At 39.4% G+C, this 27,440-nt stretch overlaps 1 protein-coding gene across 2 annotated transcripts; it reads right to left on the reverse strand.

Annotated features, from left to right (window-relative positions):
* Positions 1–588: 588 nt before the first annotated feature.
* On the reverse strand, positions 589–24,811 carry LOC126418707 (zinc transporter ZIP9). 2 transcript variants are annotated; one of them, XM_050085605.1, is made up of 7 exons: positions 24,599–24,811; positions 24,357–24,519; positions 24,128–24,274; positions 23,974–24,045; positions 23,352–23,437; positions 5,716–5,850; positions 589–3,513 (listed from the first exon to the last, which is right to left on the reverse strand). In XM_050085605.1, exons 1-7 carry the CDS (start codon positions 24,692–24,694, stop codon positions 3,280–3,282), a joined length of 933 nt encoding a protein of 310 aa, XP_049941562.1. In that variant the 5' UTR covers positions 24,695–24,811; the 3' UTR covers positions 589–3,279. The 2 variants fall into 2 exon arrangements, with proteins under 2 accessions (XP_049941562.1, XP_049941563.1); XM_050085606.1 differs by having other exon boundaries at positions 24,408–24,519; positions 24,599–24,809.
* Between the last annotated feature and the right edge of the window lie 2,629 nt (positions 24,812–27,440).

The following is a 27,440-nucleotide window of genomic DNA, read 5'->3' on the forward strand; positions in this document are numbered from 1 at the left end:
AGAGTCTTTTTCCTGGAGCCAAACAGTAACACCACTGAAAGTGGTTGTGTGAAAAGTAGATAATAACAACAGGAAAGCAGTTGCAGTTCAGAGGTAGAAGGCAGTTCAAAAAAGATATCAGAAATCTCTTGTTTGTATGAAAACAAATGAGGAATCAGGAAACTGAGACACACAATCAGCAATTTTATGTTACTGTATGGAACGATAAAATGTTTAACAGCCACCTAAAGGTAGGGTGGGGAGTGAAGGATGTTAAAAACAAAATAAAACGCAAAGTATCTTACATACACCTGTGAAACTTACCACATTACTGGCATTTTAAGACAAAATGTTTAAAGACTAATCCTTGTGCTTACTAAAACACATGTACTATTTATTTTAAGTGTTGAGGAGACCAGCGACAGACAAAAGTTAAATTCATCACTGGTAAATTGATAACAAAACTTATTTCTTTATAAATTACCCTGTATATTTACATACTTCTGTAAAAGTTAATCTCTCTGTACATTACAGAGACACAAGGTACAAATTTAAGAAACTTCAGTTTCTATGTACAGCATATTTTGCAATAACAAATTCTGCATAATGTGTAAATAAATAACAAAATGTAATATGTAATAAATTTCAACGTATGTCAGCAAAGAAACTGAAAGGATTCCATAAATACCATATGGGAACAGCTGCAGAAGGTAATCTAACACACTTACTCATCAGATTCAGTGACGACTAACACACCAAACTAATAACTTTATGTAATTCTCTTTTCTGTCTTGAAGCATGAAAACACACTCAGCTGAACAATACTGAAAGTCAGATACTGAAACATTGTTTAGTACAGCAGTTACCCCTACTGTTGTATTTTTGACATCTTTAGTACCTAATTACCATTAATTATGGTAAAAAAGGACCAACAACATTCAGAAATATCCCTAAATAATTGAGTAACATTAAGCAAGAGATATTTCTAAGAGAATGAAATATGTTACACCATATCAAGCAATGAAGGAATTTTCACCATTTTATATTCATGACAGTACAACAGAAAAATAATCAATAAATTAAATTATTGATATGCCAAATTATAACAACTAACAAAGTTTTAAAGAAAGAATATAAACACACGGTAACCTGTCAAATACTCACAGTGGAACACAGATGTATTTAAAAACCATTTAAAATTGCTCTAACATACATTTTTTTCAGTACACAACTGTGACAAAGGACTGACACAAAAACACAATATAAGCAAAGTTCAGAGCTGGCACCCTTATATACATCAGTATAGCCCCCTTTCAAAATAGTGATTGCAGATTTTTGTATCATTCCGCTTAAAACTCAAAGTATACAATAACAGAATGACATATTTTACACACACACACATACATACACACCAGTTGAAATGAAAAAAATACAGGACAGTTCACTACTGCTCACCCTGTGTCTTACAAACCGACAACCATTCCTATAAACTGTGGTATGTTTTAAGGATAGCTGTGCTGATTTGTGCGCATGTCACACTGCATGTGCACTCAATACTTTTCACAAAATGACAACCAATGTTGAACAGTATTTGCACGGATAGTACCAGGGTCACACGAGATGTGCCACCTCTTACTCAAATTTAAGACATGTAGATTATTGTAATAAACTTAATGTCCCTGCAAAACACACAAAAATACTACTTCACAAGCTGATTTCATTACAAAATAAAAAAACTATGTTGTTTGTTCATCATTAAATAATCTTCAGAAATTTGCGATATTTTGTCTTACAATACTGCATACCTGGTATAAAAAAATTATAACATAAACAGAACTTCATGACTGCTGATGTGTTTTAATTCAGTCATATGTATTTGGCCTTGATAAAGACAGAATGTATCCAAAGCTAATCAGTTTTCCATTAAGAGAAAACAAATTAAAAATCATTTTTTGAGAGAAACAAATGCAGTAAGAATTTATCTTACAGCCACGTACAGACACAGTATTTTCACAATACTACGTACACTTGCTGCTCATTACAACATAACGTTGGAAGGCAGATGGTGGTTGTGCCAAGTATGACAAATTGGAAAAAAGATATTGGCGATTTTCAAAAATATAGTAACCACAATAATATGAAAACTAAAATTGTAAATATATCAAATGAATCACAAAATTACATAATTATCACAGTAATGGGAGACCAGGGCTATAAAAACCAATTGCCAAAAAAGCAGAACACAGTTCACCTTTAAAATAAAGTGGCCAAGCACAAAGAATACATTTAACTGCATATAGTATAAAAAACACACACACACACGAGAACTTCATCTCAAAGGTGAGTATGTTCACAAAATATACACATTGGCTGATTGTAAAAATGAAACAAGATACATCACCCAGGAACAATAGAGTGAAAAGCAACCAAAAGCTTTAACAGGAATGTTTCGCACACTAAGACTCAGCAATGTGCCAGGACTGTTGCCAGACTTCCAATGATACAGGTGTAATTGCACATGCAACAATGAAGGTATTCCCCACATAAAAATGTACATTAATGCTGACAAAATTCTGGGAAAAAAAACTGAAAGAAAGTCACTGACAACCAACTGGATTTAGCAACAATCATAAAATATTAAACAGAACGATTTTTTTTTTTTACTTCAGCTGGAATCACTGTTTGCACTAGGTTTAATCACATTTTCCCAGAACCTGAAATTTTCTAATGAAATCCCAACTATGAATCAAACTAACAAAATACCCATAAACTTAAACACCAGTTTTGTCTCAATCTTTAAATAACATTTTGAGTAACGAAGATCATTACAAACAGAAAACTTCATCTGCTGGCTCAATAACATGCAGCTTTTAGTCTACAACAGTGTTATCTCTTTAGTTTGAGGCACATATTTAAAAAGACTTTTTTGCTTATTAACTGTGCTTTGCTGTACACAAGAAAAGGGAATAATCATAAATAAAATTACTTATTTTGCAAACATTCATTTCAATTCATCATCTTCTTGCTTAGGCCCCGTACCCACTTTTCAACTGTATGGCATACAGTCCAAATTCACACTTATGCAGGTACATAAAAAGTTCATGTTGTGCCCCACCACAGGCACAACAGCAACCGTCATTAGGTGGTGTAATTTATTTTAACGTGACAATGAAAACGTTCACTTCGGCACCAGCTACCAAGGCAGTGCCTAACAACATCGAGTGACAAATCACACACTCTGTTCTTCTCCTGCTGCTGGCAGGCCATCTGAAATGACTTGTAGAAATTTATCCAGAGTAATTAATGATGATGACTGAGAGTGAGAAAGAGTGGCAGGAGAGCTCCAACCACCAGTGCCAACAGTTCCATTGTCCTGAGACCTTTATGTTGTTCTACTACACCTCCCTCAGCCGCTCTACTCCTCACCATCAGTTCAGGCAGGACATGAACTGTTGCCACATAGAGGAAAGTGCCTGCACTGAACAACATTGCCAAACCCGTTGCATTTACAGATGACAGTGTTTCTTTCCCTTCCTGCAAACAATTTCCAAATGACATAAGACAATGTGTGGTCCAAGTTAATTTTCTGACAGCAACAGAGAAAATAAAACACTGAGCTACATTAAATAATAGTGTAGACAAATGAAATGCTTATCCACGGATGAATCAATGGTTACAGTGCAAGAGCTGTACTTCTAGCTCCAGAGGAAGTAGGAGCTAGGTGCTTGGACATATGTAGCTTTTATTTAAGTGGTGGGCCAATTTGCTACTTAAGCATGATAGATATCTTCAGGAAGTATAGGCAACAAAATCAGAACATAATATTACACACTTATATGGTTTAGGATACAAGGATATACTTACCATACTTATTGTACGCTAAAACAGAACAAATAGAGCATACTACCAGATGCATAAGTGTCGATTTATAGTTTGATCTGGATATTTATAAACTCCCTCATTACAACAATTACAATGGAGAGAGAGTACATCCAGATGCTGGAAGGAAGAAACAAAGGACTCGGGGAATTAATTGGTAAGAGACTGGGCAATAATTACTGTGTAATGAAGTCGGGACAAAGTTCTGGCTGGCTTTTTAAAATATTCAGCACACTAGTGACCGGTCTCAAAAAGTAGTTGAAGTGGATAGGAGAGTTGTGTGTTTAGTTCATTATAAGAGGGAAAAAAAACCATGCAATAAATTCTGACAGCCAGGAAAAATAAAAATGGGCAGGAAATAGAGCAGATCCCCTGTAAAACAACTCATGAATATTCAAAGTACTAAATTACAAATAGATTATGAAAGTGAGAGCATTAAGTGTCAATACCTCAACAAAAAAAAGGATGGCTGAATTTCTATGTTAAGAAAATATTATATATCATTTCTAATTTTTTTATCCTCTGCAATGTGCTCATACACACCACCCAAGAAAAAATGATGGCAGAACTTTTATGATATGAAAATATATATCATTTCTAATTTTTTATCCTCCTCAACATGCCCATACACATCACCCACAACCTGTGTACTAGAGTTTGTCACTAAAGTTTGCATTTTGGGAAGCAGACTACAAAGAGGTGATGGAGATGGTGGTGACTATATCATGACAACACAGTTTAAGGACAACAGCACACAGTTCATATAAAGCTCAAATCAGACATGAAACAGTAATCTTGAACAGAACTGAAATATCCTTAAAATTTAAACCTAATTCCACTTCAAAAAGAGTACAACAAGATACATGGAATATCCCTATACAGCTGAAAAGTCTGCACTTCGTCATTCTATAAAGTGTGGACTAACACCACCACAATTCAGAACTGATCATAGCTTCAACACAGCAGAAATTTTACAATTAATTAATCACTCAGAAAAAAGTAATGAACAACTATTGTGCACTTGGCGCTGCACTAATCACTTGCCAGTAGTCTCCTTGCCCGTAACCTCTCACGGCTACACCAATGCAATGAGAGATAAAGAAGAAAGACATGGAAATGTCACTGTTCTTTATCAACTGTGAACTCTATTCACTGATATTTTTGATCATTATTAACATCAGTGATTCCAGAGGATCACCTAGTAGCAATGTGTACACAACCACTGTCTTTTACTCCCAACTTTTGCTCTTCTCTTCCTTTGATGCTTTCTTACCTTCTACATTCTCACTGTACTCGGAAAAATAATTTTTTGCTTACAGGAGTGCATTATTATAAAAACTCATGGTTGTTTCTTTAAAAGTCTCCCCCCTCCCCCCCCCCCCTCTCTCTCTCTCTCTCTCTCTCTCTCTCTCTCTCTCTCTCTCTCTCTCTCCTCTGTGTGTGTGTGTGTGTGTGTGTGTGATAGAGAGAGAGAGAGAGAGAGAGAGAGAGAGAGAGAGAGAGGAGGGGGGGGGGGGGGGCTGGGAGCTATTCCTCAAACTGTACACAAAAAAAATTTTTTTTTTCTCTTTCCTTCTTCTGTTGGCCTTGATACATGTACCTTCTAGAAACTTGGTGTTAAAATTCTGAACAGCAGTACCACATAATATCCAAAATTTAATTTTTACAATGCAACAAAACAAATACTATCTCTATCAATGCCCTCTTGAATCTGACGAAATTAACCTGTGTTAAATGTAAGAGATATTTTCTATAATTATCATCATACAATATTTATAAACCCAGTGACCAATGAAAGAGTTACGTATACACCCTGAGATTAATTTCAAATTATAAATTGAAGAAAAAATTGAATACCTGGCCAATTCCAAAATAAGTAACCATTGCTAGGACTGGTGCTGACAAAGAGAAAACAATGAGATGCTTCCGAATTCTATTCCTTTCCAAGCCTTCATGCATGAGGAAAGTAACGAGACCAAATGCTGCTGGTGCCTGAAAACAACAAACAGTTTCTCATGATTAATTCAAATTAACACAGAAGTTATTTAACACAAAATCTGGTTACAAAACAGTAAAAATATGAAAAAGTTTGTAAATTATTTGATCATTCACAATCATCTTATGTTTTGTTAAGTAAAGCTGGTTCTGCAAGTTATTAGGTGAGGTAAATTTACTGATGTCAGTAAACAGTATTATCAAAGACTACTACTTTTCAATATCAGCAATGCTAATATGTCCACAGTTGAAACCACCAGTCACAAACATCAGCAATTTTTTGGGAAACTTTCACATCACATTTTACTCCTAATTCATTCAGCTTAATGCATAATTAATATAATGTGTATGAATACAACACTGGAATAATTTAAGTAAATTTATTTAAAAAGTCTGGAAACTACAACTTTGTATTACTTCTCTAGATAATCACGATTCATATAAATCATTTATCAAATCTCTCAAGAGAGGACATACTCCCTATGCATAAAAATCTCTTCTAGGCTGAGAATTTTGGAACCCAACAAATACAGAACCATGAGCCCTAATTGTTTAGTCGGGATGCACAAATTATTCAAAGCAAACTGTGGAAAGTTGTTCAGCATATGAATATGATGAAACACTGATTTCGTCAATCTTCTGTAACATTTCACTGCTGTTTCATGTGGCTGCCCACTTCTATAACCACCAACAGCCACTTCAATACTCTTCACTGTCATCCAATCTTCAGCTATACGACAAACAATAACACTGGCACAACAGATTACCAATGAAAAATAATCTCACTGTTGAATCAAACAATGGAAAATCCAGGGTGGAACCACGACCTGCTTCAGATTCATTGACTTTGTGATCTTGTCTGATGGTGTGGACACCCTATGCACATTTTTCCAGAACCTCAACTCTTTTTCCCAAATTAGCTTCACCTGGTCTTCCTCAAGCCTGCAAGCCATCTTCCTTTATGTTTACCAGTACCTCTGCCCATATCAAATCTACCAGCCACTAGCAATACCTCCACTTCCTCCCATCCATTCGATACCATGAAGTTCCTTCAATACAGCCTAGCCATCCACATTAGTCGCATCTGTAGCAACGAGCAGTCCCTCTCTAAATATACCTAGGCTCTCACTGAGGTCTTCACAGATTGAAATTACCCTCCCAACCTCACACAGATATAGATTTTCCATGCCTTGTCTCTCCAGTCACCTACCATCTCCCATATCCCCACCATCCAACACAGAGCAGCACTCCCTCGAGACTTAGTACCACTCAGGTCTGGAGCAACTAAATCACATTCTCTGCTGGTATTCCACACACCACAGAACCTTCTTGTCCATACCTACTCCACCCCTGCTCCCAACCTGTTGCCTCATGACTCATAGGTCTGCAGTAGACATCTCTGCAAGACCTGTCCTATGTATCTCCCCACCACCACTTGCTCCAGTCCAGTCAATGCATCTCCTATCCCATCAATCAAAGCAATCATGTAATCCACAAACCAAGGTGCAATCAATGTACTGCATTCTATGTGGGCATGACAACCAACAAACTGTGTCTGCACGAATGGCCACCGATAAACTGTGGCCAAGAAACAACTGGACCAACCAGTTGCTGAACATGCTACCCAAAACAATGTGCTTGACTTCCATGACTACTTCTCAGCCTGCACCATCTGAATCCTTCCTACCACCACCAGCTTTTCTGAAGTGCATAAGTGGGTACATTCCCGTGAACACCCCCCCTCCCCCCCCCCCCCCCGGCCTCAACCTTTATTTGTCCCTGACTTTCGCCCACCTCTCCCCTTCCCTGCTCACATTCCAAAACTACACAGCCTTCTGTTCCACCAACACACCTACTAGTCTCTTTCTCCTCCTCTCTCTCTCCTTTTCCACCCCCACCCCCCAAAACCCTCCTGACTCCACCTAGCAGCCCTGCCCTAATTCCACCACATCCCTGCATGCTCCCACAAGCAGCACCACACCTTTCCCCCCTCTACCCTGCTCCCCCCCCCCCCTCCCTGCCCCAACCCTCTCCTTGCCACCGACACCCATGGATTGCTTCTCCCATCAGGTGTAGTTGTTCACAGTCCGGCCAGTGGCCAGAAACTAGTCATGTGTGCTTGATTTGTGCTTGCATGCATGTCTGTGTGTTTCCTACTTAAGAAGAAGGCTTTTAGACCAAAAACTTAAATGTTTTGCGGTCTACGAATTATTTAGAAATAAAGGAGATGACTCACCAAAAGGTGGAAGCACTGTGTCATCAATAGGCACACAAACGAAAGGTACGCCACTTGACTAGCTTTTGGAATGCACTTTCTTTTTCTAGCAGTAGGAAAACACACACACACACACACACACACACACACACACACACACACACACCCCTGAGTCCCTACATTGTGCTCAGTCAACTGGCAGATCTTTACCAGCCCATGGTGAATGTACTTGGATTAGGTGGGGTGTGGGGTGGGGTGGGGAGAAAGGGGGAGGTGGGGAAGTGGTTGGGAAGAAACGCCTAACATCTCATGGGAGAGTAGGGAACTGCCTGTGGGCTAGCTAGGTGTGCAGGTAGAGGGGGCAAGTGGCATACAGTTAGGCACGCGATTTCATTGACTACGGCATGAAAAACTATCTGGCGATGAGGGGGGGGGGGGGGGGGTGAGTTACCTTAGGTTTAGGCCAGGAATGTTACAGGAATGAAGGATAGCTCCGATCTGTGCAGCTCAGAAAAGGTGGTGGTAGTGGGGAGGATCCAGATGCCATCTGGATCCACCCCCCATCACCACCAGCTTTTTTGAGATGCACAGTTGGGAGCTATCCTTACAGCACATCTATCGTCCTCATAACCTTCCTGGCCTAAACCTAAGGTAACACACTGCCCACCCACCCTCCACCCGACCGAGATGGTGTGTGTGTGTGTGTGTGTGTGTGTGTGTGTGTGTACATCATCCCCTGATCCAGTACCCACATTCAGTTTGTGTCCTCACATCAGCCCCTTCTACCTGCACCCCTAGTGAGCTCACAGATACCTCCCCACCCCACAAGCTGCGACGCTTCCCCCCCAATCCCCTCCCTGCCTCCCGCCTCTCTCCATCCCTCACCTCACACAACCCCACCCTGCATCCCCACCTCAGCTCAGTACACTTACTGTGGACCAGTAAAGAGCTGCCAGTCTACTGAACACAATGTAGGGCGCCAGGCATCTGTGTGTGTGTGTGTGTGTGTGTGTGTGTGTGTGTGTGTGTGTGTGAGCGCGCGCGCGCACACATGTTTTTCCTACTGCTAGAAAAAGAAAATGCATTCCATACCTTTTGTCTGTGTGGACACAGCACTTCTGTCTTTCAGTGAGTAGTCTCCTTCATTTAAAAATACAGTAGAGCGTCGATTATCCGAAGTAATTGGGGGACATGGGTGTTCGGAAAACTGGTTTGCTCGGATAATCGAACTGTACATGTTTATTTGCCAAAAAGAAGTACTGTACAGTAAATTTATTCATAGAAACAGGCATCTGTTTTAGTATTACAAAGTAACATACAAAGGCAACTTCAGTAGGAATATATAGTATGTGGCACAGTTTATTAAAGAAAAATATATACATATTACATACGCATTTTGCATGAACAATACACACAGTATACAAAATTAACGTTAACAAAATATTTTATTTTGGTCTGTCTAAGCAAGCCTACAAGCTTACAAGCAGCTAAGTCACGTACTTTTTTCATTACAGATGTCTGAAACTGGTCACTTTCATCTTGGGCTTCAAACCATCACAAGGCAGTATCTAAACAAGTGAACGCCTCAGAATCTGTTGGTATACTTTCATCTTCACTTTCTGGAGCATTGATTGATGAGATGCTGGCGGCGTCATCTTTATCAGTGACGACGTTTACAATCTCCCTGTCCTGCATGATTTGGTGTCCTGGATCTGCATCATCGATATTCATCCATTCATGAACGTCGTCTTCATCACATTCGTGGCAATCTATATCTTTTAGCATACCGAGAATTTCGGACATATCATTCTGTTCGTCATTTTCAATCATACCTTGTGAATTTTCTTCTGTGTCCAAAATTTTATTCCAGGCTTTCTTCAAATTCTCTTCCTTTACACTATTCCATGCTGCGCTGATCATGTAGGACACGTCTTTCAAGTCAATATTCTTATGATTTCTTAAGAGACTTTCTTCTCCATCCTCTTCTCTTTCTAACAATAACTTACGCAACAATTCTTTCCTGTAATATCGTTTGAAAGTCTCAATAATGCCTTGATCCATGGCTGTAATAAGGAGGTTACGTTAGGTGGAAGAAATATTACCTTTATGAACTCGTCTTTTTCGTTTAAAATATCACATGATGGATGAGTTGGTGCATTGTCAAGGAAAAGTAGTGTTTTCTCCTTCTTCCCATTCTTTAGCTGATGAGCTTTTACAGAGGGTACGAAAATGTCCAGAAACCACTTCATAAAAATCGTACTATCCATCCAGGCACTCTTTTGTGAGGTGTACACAACAGACAAGGCTGACATATTAACGTGCTTGAAACAACGCGGTTCTTTACTTTTACCAATGACGAACATAGGCAGTCGGTGACTTCCAGTAGCATTAGAACAAGCCAAAACTGTAATACGGTCCTTGCTTGTTTTAGGACCAGGTGCTGCTAATTCATGATGTGAAACAAGAGTTTTTCTCGGTAAAGCTTTCAAGTTAAGTCCAGTTTCATCAGCGTTGTAAACATTTTCGAGAGCATAATCTTCTTCCCTTAATATGTCCCTCAGTTTGACTTTGAAAGAATCAGCCGACAGTTTTTCTCCCTGTATTGTAAGCTCACGAATGCCATGTGCTTGCTTTAAAGTTCGAAGGCCCTCCAAGTTTTTCGTTGAACTGCATTGCCTTCTCACACAGAATGGGACCTGAGATAGGTTCTCCTTCCGATCTCTTTGGTGTAAACCACTTGTAAACAGCATCATCTAGATCTGTGTTAGTGGCGAGCTTCATAGTTTTACGGCTTGTTGACCCATCAGTAGAATCAAGCATAGCTATAAAATTTGCTATGCTCATCTTTTGTTTTTTTTATATCCGTAATTGTCGGCTTCCCCACCTTGTACTCATTGGATGAAGTGGTTGCAGATTCACCTTCTTCTAACCTTTTAATAATCTCGCACTTGTTCCTCATAGAAAGGACAACACGTTTCCGTTTAAGTATTTTGTATCGTCCAGTTCACTTCTTCATGCAGCAGCACACAAGTGGTCGTAACAGAGAACAGAAGGTGGCTGCACCATGAGCAGCTCTTCTTGGGGGCGTGCAATCCTTCAAACTGCACGGAGCGGCACGCCTCAACTCTAAGCTGGCGCAGCTGTTGCTGTGAACAGCTTTGATACTGCCGCTACTTCTACTGCCAATGCCAAGCTGACAGAAGTGTGCTGATTGTTGAAACACAGCGACTGGCGGCTTGGCCGGTCAGCAGCGCCTTGTGAAGGCCCCATTAGAAGCAATGTTCTGCCAGCGGTGGCCCAGTGCGCCGACTACTGTGGGAAACTTGGTTTGGAAGTGAGGGGGATGATGGACGGTAGGGTGGGAGAGTAACAGGTGCGAGCGAGTACACAGTTCGGTTAAGTGGTCATTTGGTTGACCGACATTCGGATAATCGACGCTCTACTGTAATTCATAATTTTCAACAAGAACTTTCCATACATGTATGTACAGCAGTGTTTTTTTTGTGCCTGTCTGGGACTCAGCATTTCCTTTACTTCATGGTTGGACTAATATTACATAGTGCAAGCCAACAATGGAACACATTACAGCAACTTCAGCTGACACCAGATACCAAGATGATGGTCAGTTGCTTTGTGCAGTGTGCCTGGTTCTAAAGGGACCTCCAAGCTGCATTGTTTCCTATGGTGCATGATATTTATTACCTTACGATACATATAGTCACTGAAATTATAAGAGTGTCTGTGTTTCAGGACACAGATGTCCTTTATATTATGGTAACAATGAGCATTAACTTCCCAAGATTGTGATTTGTTACAGCAATCAAGGAAATTTAACTGCAAGATGTTAGGCAATGTTTCATAAGTTCAAACATATTGGTAGTTTGTTGCAGATGAAATTTTCAACAAAATGCTGAATTCCTGATTGTGATTAAATGAAGCAAATGCATTGAGGACCATTTACCTGTTAGAAATAACAAAAACAACAAGAATAATAATATCATACAAGAAAATCCAGAACAGAATACAATGGAATGAGTAAATATAACTTCCCATCACATATTGGAGGCACTGCACCACTGACAGCCACATATAGAAGGAATAGCAGCAGTTCAGATTATAAATATGCGACACATCATGCTGGTGATATGACCCAATTGAGGCGAGGGGTGGTCTCTTGTACAGCAGATGATATAATCGAGAGGGGTGGCAGCAACAGGTGTAAGAGGGACAAGCAACAAGGGAAGAGGACATGAATAGGGCATTAGAGAGTGTTCGGGAGAAGCAGAGGCAGTAGTGTGTTGCACATGGTGAAATAGGAGTTGACATTAAAAAAGAAGTTAGGGTTGGAACTGAGAAAGAGAGAACGGGGTGGGAAAAAGCATGGGAGACTGTTGGGAGAACAACAAGGAGGAAGATTCAGAGATCCACGAATAAACTTAAAGTGAGGGGGATCAGAACAAAGTTGTGAAGTGTTGTAAAGTTACTGGGGAAGAGATGGATGAGGGAAAGGTATTGAAACAGGAAAAATCAGTAAAGGATCAAAACTAGTGGAAACAGCAGACATCAGTGGGAATGTGGAGGATGAAGAATGTGTTAAAAGGGACTGCTAACCCACATGCCATTCAAAGAAGCTGATATTTTTTCTTTTTTTTTGGGGGGGGGGGTGGGTGGGGGGGTGGGGGTGGGGGGGTCCAGATGACAATATTTGTGAAGCAGCCATTGAAACCAACCATGTTGAGTGCAGAAGCATGTTCACACTTACTCTTGGCAAAAGTTAACAGAACAGTGATCTTTCATCTACATGATTATACAAAAAGCTGTGCAAAAGTTGCAGCAGAAGTAGTACATGCCTAAGCTCGTTTCAGATGTGGTACGGTGTGCCTGAGATAGGACTGGGAGAGGACATTCTTGCTGGACATATGGGACAGGTGCTTCACCCGTGTTTTTCACACAAATGTAACACATGTGCCAACGGTTGGAAGGAGGAGTGACACAAGATGATATGCAGTTGCAATGAGGGTTGTGTGGGTGGCAGAATACCACTATGCGAACGCTGAGAAGGATTTTCAGAGTGACATTTCTTATTTCTGGTCATGATGAAACCCACAGCAGTAGCTGCACTTCAGCTGTTCCAGACCAGGTGTAAAACCTCATTTACTAGATGGAAGATGACATAACAAGTGCCATTAGAATATGAAAGGGAACAACTAGTGAGAAGTGTAAATGAAGTGACATGGGTGTTTTTTACCAATAGTTCCTAATGAGAAAGCTTCCCCAGGACCTCACTGATAAGTAGGACTAGTGTTCCAGCTGAAATTTTGCAATGTGTAAGACATCATCATAATTGTAATATAGATCAGGGGATCACATTCATTTGCATCAACAATGTAGAAAGTAATTGTAGCTGTGTCAAAATACAGCCGTATGAAAATCAAGAGCTCAGATGGAAGGCCAGTGCTAAACAAAGATGGCAAAGCCAAAAGGTGGAATAAATACATATAGAGTGCAAATATATATAGAAGGGAAGAAAAATATATAGAATAGAATGTTTAGAGGGGAAATGAACTTGAAGACAATACTGCAAAAAGAGGACATAGATGAAAACGAAATATGAGATACGATGCTGCACGAAGAATTTGACAGATCACTGAAAGACCTAAGTTAAAATAGGGCTCCCAGAGTAGATGACATTTCCTCAGAACTACTGATATCCTTGGGAGAGACAGCCACAACAAAACTATTCCACTTGGTATGCAAGGTGCATGTGACAGGCGAAATGCCTTCACACTTCGAGACGAACATAATAATTGCAATTCCAAAGAAAGTAGGTGCTGACAGGTGTGACTATTACAGAACTATCAGTGTAATAAGACATGGTTGCAAAATACTAACACAAATTATTTACAGAAGAATGGGGAAACTGACAGAAGCCAATCATAGGGAAAATAAGTTTGGTTCTGAAAAATTAAGGAACACGCAAGGCAATACTTATCTTCGAAGATAGTTTTGGGAAAGGCAGCAAGCCTATGTTTACACCTTTTGTAGATTTGGAGAAGCTTTTGACAATGTTGACTAGAAACACTCTTTGAAAATCTGAGATAGTAGGAGTAAAATATAGGAAGCAAAAGATTATATACTACTTTCACAGAAACCTGATGGCAGTTATAATGATTGAGGGGCATTTAACTTAAGCAGTGGTTGAGATGGGAGTGAGGAAACGTTGTAGCCTATGCTTGTTGTTATTCAGTCTGTACTATAAGCAAGCAGTACAGGAAGCCAAAGAAAAATATGTAGTAGGAATTAAAGTTTAGGAAGAAGAAATAAAAAGTTGGATGTTTGTCGATGACATTGTACTTCTACCAGAGGCAGCAAAGGAGCTGGAAGAACAGTCGAATGGAATGGCCTGTGTCTTGAAAGGAGAATATAAGATAAACATCAACAAAAGCAAATAAGGGTAACAGAAAATAGTTGAATTAAATCAGGCGATGCTGAAGGAATTACATTAAGAAATGAGACACTGAAAGTAGCCGGTGGATTCTGCTATTTGGGTAGTACTATAGCTGGATGGCCAAAATAAAGAGGGTATAAAATGTAGACTGGCAATGGCAAGAAATATTTTTCTGAAGTAGAGAAATTTGTTAACATCAAATACAGGTTTAAGTATTAGGAAGTCTTTTCTGCGAGTTTTTGTCTGTAGTGTACCCTTGTATGGAAATGAAATGTGGACAAATAACAGTTCAGACACAAATAGAATACAAGCTTTTCAAATGTAGTGCTACAGAAGGAATGCTGAAGATTAGATGGGAAGATCATGTAACCAATGAGGAGGCAATGAAAAGAACTGGATAGAAAAGAATTTTGTGCCATAACTTGAATTAAAATAGGGATCAGTTAAAAAGGCCATGTTCTGAGGTGTCAAGGAATCACCAACTTAGTTTTGGAGGGAAGTGTGAGGCGCAAAAGTTGTAGAGAGAGACCAAGAGATAAATACATTAAACAGATTCGAAAGGATGTAGGTTGCAGTAATTATTCTGAGGCAAAGAGGCTAGCACAACATGGAGTAGCACATGGAGAGGTATCAAACCAGTCTTCAGACTGAAAACCATTACAACGACAATACGGGTAGCAACTGTTTCTGCATGGCAATGTCTCTTCTATTTGGGTTCTCCTTTTGAACTTTCAAGGACAGTTATCTTGATCCAATACACATTTGCTTTTAATGTTTGTATCCCCCTCTCTAGCATGCTCTCTGTGAATATTTGTAGACAAGTTATGTTGCACTCAGTGGCACATGTTGTGGAATTGTGTGACAAAAGGCAAATAATAAAAACAATAAGTTGTTTTGCAGTGCTTCAGTTGTTAATTAACCGAGTAATCCTCAGAGTTCACGTTTTAGACACTACCATTGTCTTTCTGTGGCACCCTCTGAATATGGTCTACCTAGTTTGGAGGCTGGGAGTGTTACAAGTGGTTTTATATTTTTTTTGGGTTATAATGAGCACCTGGTGAATTTTCCTGCCACTACCAACAAATTAAAAAACATAGGGTTTGCTATACAGAGGGGTGGGTGCATGATGGCTCAGAAAGAGGGTTTGCTATACGGAGGGGTGGGTGCATGATGGCTCAGAAAGAGGAGAAAAAAGGATCAGGACAAGATGCTGAAGATAGAAGTACGTTAGTATTTACGCAGATAGCGAGAGAACGAGAGACAGTTTGGGTGCATTGGTGAATAAGAGAGGGATTTGTTTCAACATAGTTTTGAGCCCATACTAAACTAGAATGCAAAACAATTGGCCGCATTTCAATTTATTCAGTTTCCAACCAATCAAATTTAGACAATTCGGTTTATCCACTGAAGTCACATCTGGATATACAATAAATTTTAGTGTTTCCGACAGCTCTTTGAACTGAGAAAATCTCAATGAAAAATTCTTCAACAGAAGAACATATTGGCGAAGAAAATTCCTCAGTGACTTTTTCTTGGCCTAACTTCCCATGTAAATCCGAATTACTGGTAACTTTTTTCAAATTTGGCAAATACTTGTCATTTTTTAAAACAATATTGATATTAAAAACTTGCAGGTTAACCATAAAAGGGCAAATAAGATCTACTGTAACAATAACTGTTTTGTTTGTGCCCTGAAGCTTTATGTTCATCTCACTGAAATGTTGAAATGTCAATTTTGTTAGCCATGTAACACCTATTAACTGTGAATATTGCTCATTTTGTAAAAACAGCCTGATTTTATTCAAACAATCCACAAATCTTTGAACTACATTGCTGCGGCTCAACCACTGAAAATTACTGTACATCAGTAAGCCACTGTACACCCAGATGATTTCATCTAACAACCTTCAACATTGTGGTGAAGAGTCCACATTTCCCCATGGAAATGTCTTACAACTTAAAATCTTGTTCCTAAATCTGTGTCTTATAACCACATAATCAATCTGAAACATTATGATGTCTCCAGGTCTCTTCCATGTATACAATCTTCTTTCATGATGCTTAAACCAAGTGTTAGCAATGGTTGAATTACGCTCTGTGAAAAATTCTACCATGTGGTTTCCTCTTTCATTCCTTTCCCCTAGTCCATATTCACCTACACTTTTTCCTTCTCTTCCTTTTCCTACCATCAAAATGTTTATATAAATTTATATTTTTTAATATAAATTTTATAATGTATAATTTAAACAGTCCCGATAAGTGTAGTAAGATTATAGGATTCGCACACTGGAGGTTCCAAACAAATATAATTAGCTTCATATACATATAGGTCATTCATTTCGGGAATTTAGTATATTGACAATTTTTGTGTTATCAGTCTCAATACTGACAAGATGTCAATCCTGGGAATTCCAAAATTATAAACTTTTTATGTACTTTAACACTATCAAGTGCAATTTTTCATTTAATTTATTAATTTTGGAGTTATATTAACATGCTATGCTAACTGGCAATCGGAGATGCGTTCACTTCATCTGCCCTCAGCCTGTTGCGATTACTGGTACGATTCAATGGAAGTCTCCAAAGAAGAAACTAGTACAGCCAGCCAAAGGGCTTTTGTTGTCATGCAAATGTCGAATTGTTATGTGGTACACTCCAATGGATATTTAATGGGATATCGGAATCTCATCTCAAACAATGGATGTGCAAACTTGGATCAATTACTGTCAGTGCAGTAGTCAGACCCATACACGTACCACTGCTAGATGGCTGAGGGGACGTTTTCACACTGCTAGATAACTGAGGCATCGTTTTCACAGTGGCAGGGGACTTAATTTCATCGTAACTCAACCAACTAGTACAAATATTTGTAAACTGTATACACACTCTTTCCTTCTGAATAACTATATCTATTACAGAAAAAACAGATCAAGGTGCCCGAGACTTTTGGCAGATTACGAATGCAATGAAAGTGTATAATGGCAAAATAATATTTTTCACGTGATTAATTAGATATTAACAGTTTTTGGATTTCTTCCTTTTCTTTTGCAGAAAAACCTCCCTTCTTGCCAAATTTCATGATTCTAGATCAATGGGAAATACCCTACATCTTCTGACAAGTGAGTTTTGAAGTATCAAAATATCTACATCCACATTCTACATCTATACTCCGCAAGCCACCCAACGGTGTGTGGCGGAGGGCACTTTACGTGCCACTGTCATTACCTCTTTTTTCTGTTCCAGTCGCGTATGGTTCGTGGGAAGAACGACTGTCTCAAAGCCTCCATGCGTGCTTGAATCTCTCTAATTTTACATTCGTGATCTCCTCCGGAGGTATAAGTAGGGGGAAGCAATATATTCGATACCTCATCCAGAAACGCACCCTCTCGAAACCTGGACAGCAAGCTACACCGCGATGCAGAGCGCCTCTCTTGCAGAGTCTGCCACTTGAGTTTGCTAAACATCTCCGTAACGCTATCACGGTTACCAAATAACCCTGTGACGAAACGCGCCGCTCTTCTTTGGATCTTCTCTATCTCCTCCGTCAACCCGATCTGGTACGGATCCCACACTGACGAGCAATACTCAAGTATAGGTCGAACAAGTGTTTTGTAAGCCACCTCCTTTGTTGATGGACTACATTTTTTAAGGACTCTCCCAATGAATCTCAACCTGGTACCCGCCTTACCAACAATTAATTTTATATGATCATTTCACTTCAAATCATTCCGCATGCATACTCCCAGATATTTTACAGAAGTAACTGCTACCAGTGTTTGTTCTGCTATCACATAATCATACAATAAAGGATCCTTCTTTCTATGTATTCGCAATACATTACATTTGTCTATGTTAAGGGTCAGTTGCCACTCCCTGCACCAAGTGCCTATCCGCTGCAGATCTTCCTGCATTTCGCTACAGTTTTCTAATGCTGCAACTTCTCTGTATACTACAGCATCATCCGCGAAAAGCCGCATGGAACTTCTGACACTATCTACTAGGTCATTTATATATATTGTGAAAAGCAATGGTCCCATAACACTCCCCTGTGGTACGCCAGAGGTTACTTTAATGTCTGTAGACATCTCTCCATTGATAACAACATGGTGTGTTCTGTTTGCTAAAACTCTTCAATCCAGCCACACAGCTGTCCAAAAACGACATGATACTCGAGCAAAAAACATGTTCTAAAATTCTACAACAGACCGACGTCAGAGATATAGGTCTATAGTTTTGCGCATCTGCTCGACGACCCTTCTTGAAGACTGGGACTACCTGTGCTCTTTTCCAATCATTTGGAACCTTCCGTTCCTCTAGAGACTTGCGGTACACGGCTGTTAGAAGGGGGGACATTAATAGCTATAACTTTTGATTACACCGAGTTAGATGGTTAACCTTTAGCTTCCTGTCATTTTTTTTAAAGTCACACACTGTCTAGGTGCGGTCTGACAGAATACCATGTTAAAGTAGCCATAAAAATTGCATTCGGCAGTTTCAGCAAAACAGTTCAGTTTGTGTAAAAGGTTACATTAACACTACACAAAAAAATTCAAATTTTTAAGTTTATTTTTACAAAAAATAAAAAAAATTAAATAAAATAAATAAAAAATAAAATAAAAATAAACATTTAAACAAAAAACTGCACAAAATGAACATAATATTGCATGATAATGTTAATGCTGTGAAAACTCAAACACGATTAATTTTCAGCTTTTTAGTTTTCTTCTCAGAGGTTTTCTTAGCACCTGTTGGAAATTTTTGTAGAGAAATTAAGCTAGATTGGCTTCTTGCAAAAATGAAAAATATAAGACATCTTTCTCTTCTTTTTTGTGTAACAGGTGGAGCATGTTTTGTGTTTTTCCAATCATTCCACAATGACTTATGCTCATGGTTCTGCTACATGTAACACCTACAACGCCTCTCAGTGTTAATAAACCAAAATAGCTCCCATGCCCTCAAAATATAAATTCAGAAAATGTCCCAAGCCCCTTCACAAGTAGTAATTATGAAATAGAAATAAGAGACAAATAGAGGGAAATCTATAGTAGAAAAATAATAGAAAAAGAAAAGAATTTTAATCATAAATTTTGGAAGCATGGGAGGGGGGAAAACGATAGAAATGGTTAAATTATTAGTTATTCTTATATATTAGAAAATCAATATTATAGTAACAGGACGTAGGTCTTGAACACCAAAGATAGCGTTTACTAAAGTGTAAATACACATACAATGCAATTATTATACTCCAGTCTCTATCCTCTAGGCTGTTCGATGTCAATTAGGACGTACAGCTTTAGGAAGCAACAATAGGAGCTTTATTAAACCAGGGCGCAAGAATAAATCACGAGATTGTTTTTTGGGAAGCATTAATTTGAGATTAGAGGAACGGGGAGGTGAACAATAATCTCTCTGACTTTAACGTCACTTTGTGTGAAGATTTAAATATTTTACGGAATTAACAATTTTTGGACAGATTCGGACTTTGTATTGTGATAGTGGAAAAGCTTTACTTCACGCGACTAGTAATCATAGTTCGGGACAGTTTATGGATATTAAACAGGAACAATCTTTTTATCGAAAGTGACAGAACATTGTTTAGTATCTCCGACATTGATGGGATTTCAGATTAGATACTTATTCAAAGAACCCCTTTGAATGCGATCGTGTGAATGAACTGATTTATTAATAATTATTGTTAAATAAAATAATGTGTTGATTTGAAACTGACTATTCGTCTTGAACTTTACTTCGATTTAGGCTCATAAATAATTAGGTTACGTGATTTTGACCAAGAATAAACTGCAGACTAGTAACTGAAACAAGTGAACGAGAATCTATTGAAAACACTAGTATTAATTTACTTATAGTTTTTTCCTTCAAAACTGGGAAGACAATACGTGTAGTGACTCACTGGGGTTAATTTAAGAACTAGCCGGGATAAAACAAAACCCCTCAATACCAGTCAATGTATAGATAAATTAACAATCCTATTTTCATGCGAGATATGAAAGTCGGGATAGAAAAAAGGGTCGCTACATACACCAAACACAGTGAATTGATACATGAAGCTCACAGGCTGCGTGATAGTTGTTGACTCGCTCTCTATCTGTTGTGTCACCAACGAGTTTGCAAGCTTCTTCAAAAAAATAAAGCAGCCCACTTGAGTGTCATCTTTGCACGAACTGTGAAGGGCAAACTCATTCACCCCACTTATGTCCAACATGCAGAAAAATAATGTCATTGGCCATCATTGGAAGAGTTTTCAACAATCAGCAATATCTGTTTCAATCAAATATATTTCTAGCAGAACCTGTAGCTAAAGATTCATTCTCTACAATTCTCACTTGTTTCATTCGAAGATTCCACAGGTGACAAAACAAATTTGTCTTCACTTTCACACTGTTCCTATTCTGAATTACATTCACTTTAAATGTTGTTGACACTATCTAATCCAGCATCACTTGGAAATATGGAAGTGTCCGATCCCGCCCATCTGCTTTGACCCATGATGTCACAAATATGGCGGAAACGACCAGAAACCACGATTCCAATATGACACATATAAAGTCGTTACGTACACATTATGAGGACGAAAAAACATCTAAAAACAAACAAACACACTTTCCACAAAAAGCCTAATGGCACTAACGGGACAAGTGCGGGAAATGGGGTGTTTTTGGGTGGGGGGCAAAGTAAATATAAACAAATTTAGACACCCACCCCCATACAGAACCACACAAAACAACGAAAAAACCGACATCACAAAACTCCCCAAATACCACTAAACACTGTATCATCTGGAATCGGACACTTCCCATGACCTATATAGCTCAACAGCAGCTCCCGATCCCATAAATTAGGATCAAACACTTCCCTTGGCCTATACAGCTCAAAAACATCTCTTGATACCAATACCAACATACACAGCCACACATTGAGATCGAACACTTCCCTTGACCTGCGCACTGTTAATTTTATCCGTCATATCCATTCCTGAACAAAAACAACAACCGATTAATTTTATTAAAATTACCACATGACGTACAGCGAACAACACTAAATTAACCTTCACACAAAATCGTTAACTCACTGAAACGAATTCCACTACAAACACAGCCGACACTCAAACAATTCTAGATAATGAGCAAAAGCAAACTGTGCCCAATACACCACACAAACGAAAACCCTGAACATACCACCAGAGAGCACAACCAACCACAACACGACAACAACTACAAACACGCCACACTCACAAACCAAACTCCGCGCCGTCATGACGTCACACACGACAACACCCTTACGTCACAGGTCAAAGCTGACGCGTGGGATTGGACGCTTCTGTCGACCCCATCACTTCCTTAACTCTCCTCAAACCATTTTAAAATGGTACCCTCAAAGTCAGGGTGTGTAACATGAACAGCAGATGAATACTTGGTTATTGAATCCAAACTGCAAAGTCCCAGGTGCGGTCTCAGAGACTGCAAGCATGAAAGAAGCAGTAATAGTATGGGTTCGTGTCACACTAAAGTGGCTACTGACAAAGGAAATCACTGCACCTTCAGGAAACAACAACTAGGTAAATTATGTAATTTCCTACCCCCATCCCATGCATTAGCAACAGAGTAACATAAATGCCAGTGGTCTGTGAGACTGTACCTGGGGTGTTTTGGGTCAAATTTTTCAGTTTCAAGGAACTGTAGGTTCTAGAATGTGATAAATTTCAACTTGATACCTCTACCCATTCCTGAGAACAATGGGTTTTCATAGACTGACAAGACAGATGGACAACAAAGGGATCCTTATAACCATTTCATTTTTACTGACTGAGGTATGAATCCTAAAAAATATATATCAGTTTCACTGAACAATATCAACATGTTAGCTGCAGTTAATTATGTATATTACATTTCATGTGGATGGTTAGAAAGAACAAACCTGTAATGTTTGGATTTAGTACTAGTAGGGCCTGCTTGACACAGTGAAGTCATTTAAAAATCTGGGCATAACATTGTAAAGCAATAGAAGGTGAAACGAACATGTGAGAACTGTGGTAAGGAGGGTGAATGGTCAACTTCAGTTTACTGGGAGAATTTTAGGAAAGTATGGTTCACATGTAAAGGAGACCACTTATAGGGTGTTGGTGCAACCCATTCTTGAGTACTGCTTGAGTGTTTGGGATCCTTACCATGTTGGATTGAAGTACATCAACACAATTGAGAGGCAGGCTGCTAGATTTGATACCAGTAGGTTCAAACAACAAATAAGTGTTATGGAGAACTTCAGAAACTCAAATGAGAATCCCTGGAGGAATGGTGATTTTCTTTTCAAGGAACACTATCAAAAAAATTTAGAGAACTGGCATATGAAGCTGAATGTCGAACGCTTCTACTGCTGCCAACATACGTTGGTTGTAAGGACCGTGAGATAAGATACGAGAAATTGGGGTTCATACAGAGGCATTCAGACAGTCGTTTTTCCCTCACTCTATTTGCGACTGGAACAGGGGAGGGAATGACTAGTAGTGGTACATGGTGCCCCCCACCATGCACCGTACAGTGGCTTGCGGAATATCTATGTAGATGTAGAACCTGAAAATTTACAGTAAACTTCCAATCATGCCATTTAAATATGCACCTTACACGCAGCAATTTGTATGAAATCCATACAGCCACAAGAAATTAACATATCACAAACAAGTGATCCTCTGTTATCACAACGTCTAATACAGAAAGTGAGAACACATTAATAAAATTTTATTTCAGTCAGTGTTATGTTTTAATTTTTTCATTCCCAAATGTTAATGTTACTAAGTTACATGGACCTCTTTTTCCTTACCTTGTGTAACATTATTGCCAAAAATACTATCATTTCAACATCAGCATGTGCAGTTGTTGCAGCAGCACCAAGTGCAATACCATCAGCTGTACAGAAGAAACAAGTTTACAATTAAAAAAGATGACAATACAAGTAGTCGCTAGCCACTATTTATACACAAACACAAATTATCAAAGTGTAGGCTAACAATGAATTCTTCAACACAGTCTGTACTAGAATGACTGATAAACATTCTTTTTATAGCAGTGAACAGTAACCTTGTCTACATCTATACTCTGCAAAGCACGCGTAAGGTGCATGGCAGAGGGTATAGTGGTTCACAAAGCGTCTGTATTCTGTCTACTACAACCAATACATGCTGATATATTACTATGAGCTAACTACTAATAAAAGGGCCCTGTTATTTAATAAGTTAGTGCGACAGTAGCACTATTCCAATCAAATTGCGTTTATTGACATATAACGTATCAGGCAGTATTTGTAAAAACTGTATGGTTCTTAATCTCTAACAACGAAATGGAAAGGCAAATCAACAACGAACATAATGCAGACCGGTCATTCATTGTAGATCTAATAATGTACTTGCAAATAAATTGCTAGAAAGAAAATAAATAACCCATACCTGCTGCATGTACCACGAGTCCTAGCGTTGCTGTGATGTTTTTCTCTGCAGATTTTAGTCCACTCTCAAGATCTATGGAATTACAGAACGAAACATTAAGCTCGACAGAGTCACAAAACAATGAGGTAGACAATGTTTTCGTTATACACATTACCTCTACTCCTGGATGAAGAGCACTGATCCACTAACAGCATGAACACGAATCCCAGAACAAGTGAAACCGCAATTAGTGAGTGAATATCGGTAGGATTTACTGCATGTTCGACGTGTATACCTGAACTATCTTTGCTGGTTTGAGCGGCTGAAATTACAAAGCAAAACTCTTTGATAATGTAGACACTTCTTAAACCTCTTCGATACAGTAGAACATGCATGTAACTTACGTGAAAAAGACTCAAATACCACAGTAAAGGGTTTAAACCTGGTTATCTTACTGTGAATGGTGGCCGCAGAGTCGAGAGATCTTACTCCTTCCGGAATGATGACGGCTAACGCAGTTCCAACAAGCAAACCTGCGCCGAGTACGGAAACAATCTGTAGTTTTTCCTGGAAAAATACATTTGTTGACAGGCATATAACAAAAACTGACAGCAAGGCTTATCTCACTGCCAAATTTTTGCCTTACTTCAGACATCGGCATTATCAATGGTATTGACCCCGCGATGTAACTACCAACTAACATCAGCAGCGCAAGTAAGATTAACATTAGTGTTTCGTTCATTCTGGATAAATAGTCTTGCCAGCTGGTGCTGTACACAAGCGCCACGCGTTCTTTACAAGCAATATTTTGCCAACATAGCTGTATTTACAAAACACTCTGTACCAAAGATGTTCTTATCACATGTCTTCACCGGCGACGTTTGACAGCAGTATGAAAATCACTGCTTTAAGGCCCGTCCACACGCAACGATCTGTCTGCGCACATCACATCTGCGCAGACAGATCGTTGCGTGTGGACAGAAGATTTGCACCAACCTCAGGTGTGTGCAAACCTGGAAGTTGGAGTTGGAGGTTTGAGCGAAACCTCTCAAATCTGTGGGTTCAAACCACATCTGCGCAGACAAGTTGGAGCGTGTGGACAGGAGATCGCCGCAAATCTGGCGCGAAACAGCTGTTTGCTCAGTCTAGTGTTTGTATTTGTGCGCACAGGGCATTAAAATGGCTGATACTCGTCAGTCTTCTCGGGAGTTTGTAAGTGAATTCATTGAAATATATATAGAAACCACCCATGTCTGTGGAAGATTAAAGTAAAGAATATAGTGACTGAGACAAAAAGACAACAGCATACAATGCTCTAATTGAAAAATTGCGGGTATTATTTCACTGAACTCTTGTTTCGATATTGCAGTTGAAAATTCCAAATCCTTGTAGCTCCTTCCTGTTGCTAGGAATCTTAATGTTACCGCCAGGCGTTCATGAGGAGAAATTGCCCTTCTCTATACAAGTATTTTTTCTCATAAGCAAATAATTTCGCCAGTCGTTAGGTTCGCCCTGCAACTCTCGCAGTAAATTTACGTGAGAAAACTGCTTTCGCGTTAGCAGCCACTGTCTATACCTTTTGACCACTTTCTCTGTTTCCTGCGGTTGGTCTGAATGTTTTTTACAACACAAGTTGCGAACACAGACCACGACAGAACTTCCTCCATTTCTATATTTCAAAATAACGGAATTAAATTTTTGACGTTTACGGGGAGCGTAGTCGCTTGCCACTGATATTTCTTTTCTACACCGACAGATGGCGGGCGAGTAATAGATTGGGGTTTGTGCCGTGTGAACACATCACATTTGCAGCGATCTTTTGCATGTACAGACATCTGCGCCGATGTCTGCGCAGACAGATCGTTGCGTGTGGACCGGGCTTTACAGCCACAAGTTTAACTATCAGTGTTGCATGGTAACGTTGAAGATCAAATAAATAAAAAATATCATCGGTTAACTTAACTTAAAAATCGTGGACACGATGAATGGGTTTACATAGCAATGTGCTGCTGGTTCCTTTTCTCACGTCGGTACCAAAGAAGAAATAACTCTGTAATCAATCCCACCATGTGATTGATGCCGATTCGCCACCTAGTAATCTGTCAAAACTTTCGAGACCTTCGAGTGGCTACCTCACAATTCTCATTCAAGTAGCATCTAAATAGTTTCACGATGCTGAATGCATCCCATTCGTCATTCGAGTTATCTCAACAACGGAAAATCCAACGTAGTACCGGGAATTGCTACCTGTCCTTCCGCATGACAGCCTGACAAGTGGAGACGGACACATAGGCAAATAGGAAGTCATCTGGCCCTTGCCGTTAGCACGGCACAACACTGGACTTCTGTTAGCTGCTCGCTAGGGCACCACTTCGTTGGACTTGTATCTTGATTTTCCCACGAGCTCACAGGCTCCTGGGAGCATGTCACTACTCTTCCACGGCGTCTTGATGCTCACTGGTTGACCACCCATGAGCTACAACGTTGTGGAATCGAGTCACTGCTCATTAGCGTCTGTCTGTTCATTGCCCATTACAGCTTTCATAGAACTTGTTATCGGGGGACCATTCAAAGCAATTTTAGGAATTGATAGTTCAGTTGCAATTAAGTAGTGTGGACATTCCTCTCCAGAACCTGTATTGCACTCTATTCATGGATAATAAACAAACAGTTGCCGGCCGTTGTGGCCGAGTGGGTCTACGCACTTCAGTCTGGAAACGCGCTGCTGCTAAGATCGCAGGTTCGAAACCTGCCTCGGGCATGGATGTGTGTGATGTCCTTATGTTAGTTACGTTTAAGTAGTTCTAAGTCTACGGGACTGATGACCTCAAGTCCAACAATGTTTAGAGCCATTTTTGAAACAAACTGTTATTATTTCTACTTGTGCATTTCAATTCTGCCTGGTTGCACCACTTGGCAACGGACATAAAACCATCTCTTAACAGTCAATATTTGTTTCATTTCCAGCCCTCCCCCCTCCTTGACCCCTCCTCCTGGGCGGTTCATTGTTTCATCGGACAATGTATACATCGTGAATCTTCTAAAACTTGGACCGCAAATATTGTGGGAATGGAAAGTGCTAGTGGCGCGTAGTTTTCACAGAATGGATTGGTAGTCATGGGCTCATATTTTTAGTCAATGAACAGATTGTAATAATACTTATAAAGTGTATTTTTCATACAAACATACACTTTTTAAATGGGATAATGCCTATCGACATTAACAAACTAAAATTAGGGTAAATTAGAATGTCAGTGGTGTTTGTGGCAGGATTCTAGTGTGAGTTGTTTACGAGATATAGTACTTTGAAAAATTTAAACACCGACTCTTGTACAATACCCGTGGTAGCACACACTAAAGAACAACACAAATGCGTACAATAGTTATTTGGATGCTGACCAATAATGAGACAACTGACCATCGCAAGTTGTCTTCAAAATGACCACTGGTAGCAGGAATAAACACTTCCAGTCTGGTGTGAAACGACT

The sequence above is a fragment of the Schistocerca serialis genome, chromosome 9 (assembly GCF_023864345.2).
Source record: "Schistocerca serialis cubense isolate TAMUIC-IGC-003099 chromosome 9, iqSchSeri2.2, whole genome shotgun sequence".
In the NCBI taxonomy this organism is placed as follows: Eukaryota; Metazoa; Arthropoda; class Insecta; order Orthoptera; family Acrididae; genus Schistocerca; species Schistocerca serialis.

Coding starts and splice junctions, on each gene's coding strand:
- LOC126418707 (XM_050085605.1), bottom strand. CDS start 24,694: ATGAACGAAACACTAATGTTAATCTTACTTGCGCTGCTGATGTTAGTT. Junction 24,046..24,127: donor CTCTTCATCCAGGAGTAGAG/GTAATGTGTATA, acceptor GTAATTCCATAG/ATCTTGAGAGTGGACTAAAA. Junction 5,851..23,351: donor TGGCAATAATGTTACACAAG/GTAAGGAAAAAG, acceptor TGTTGTTTTCAG/GCACCAGCAGCATTTGGTCT.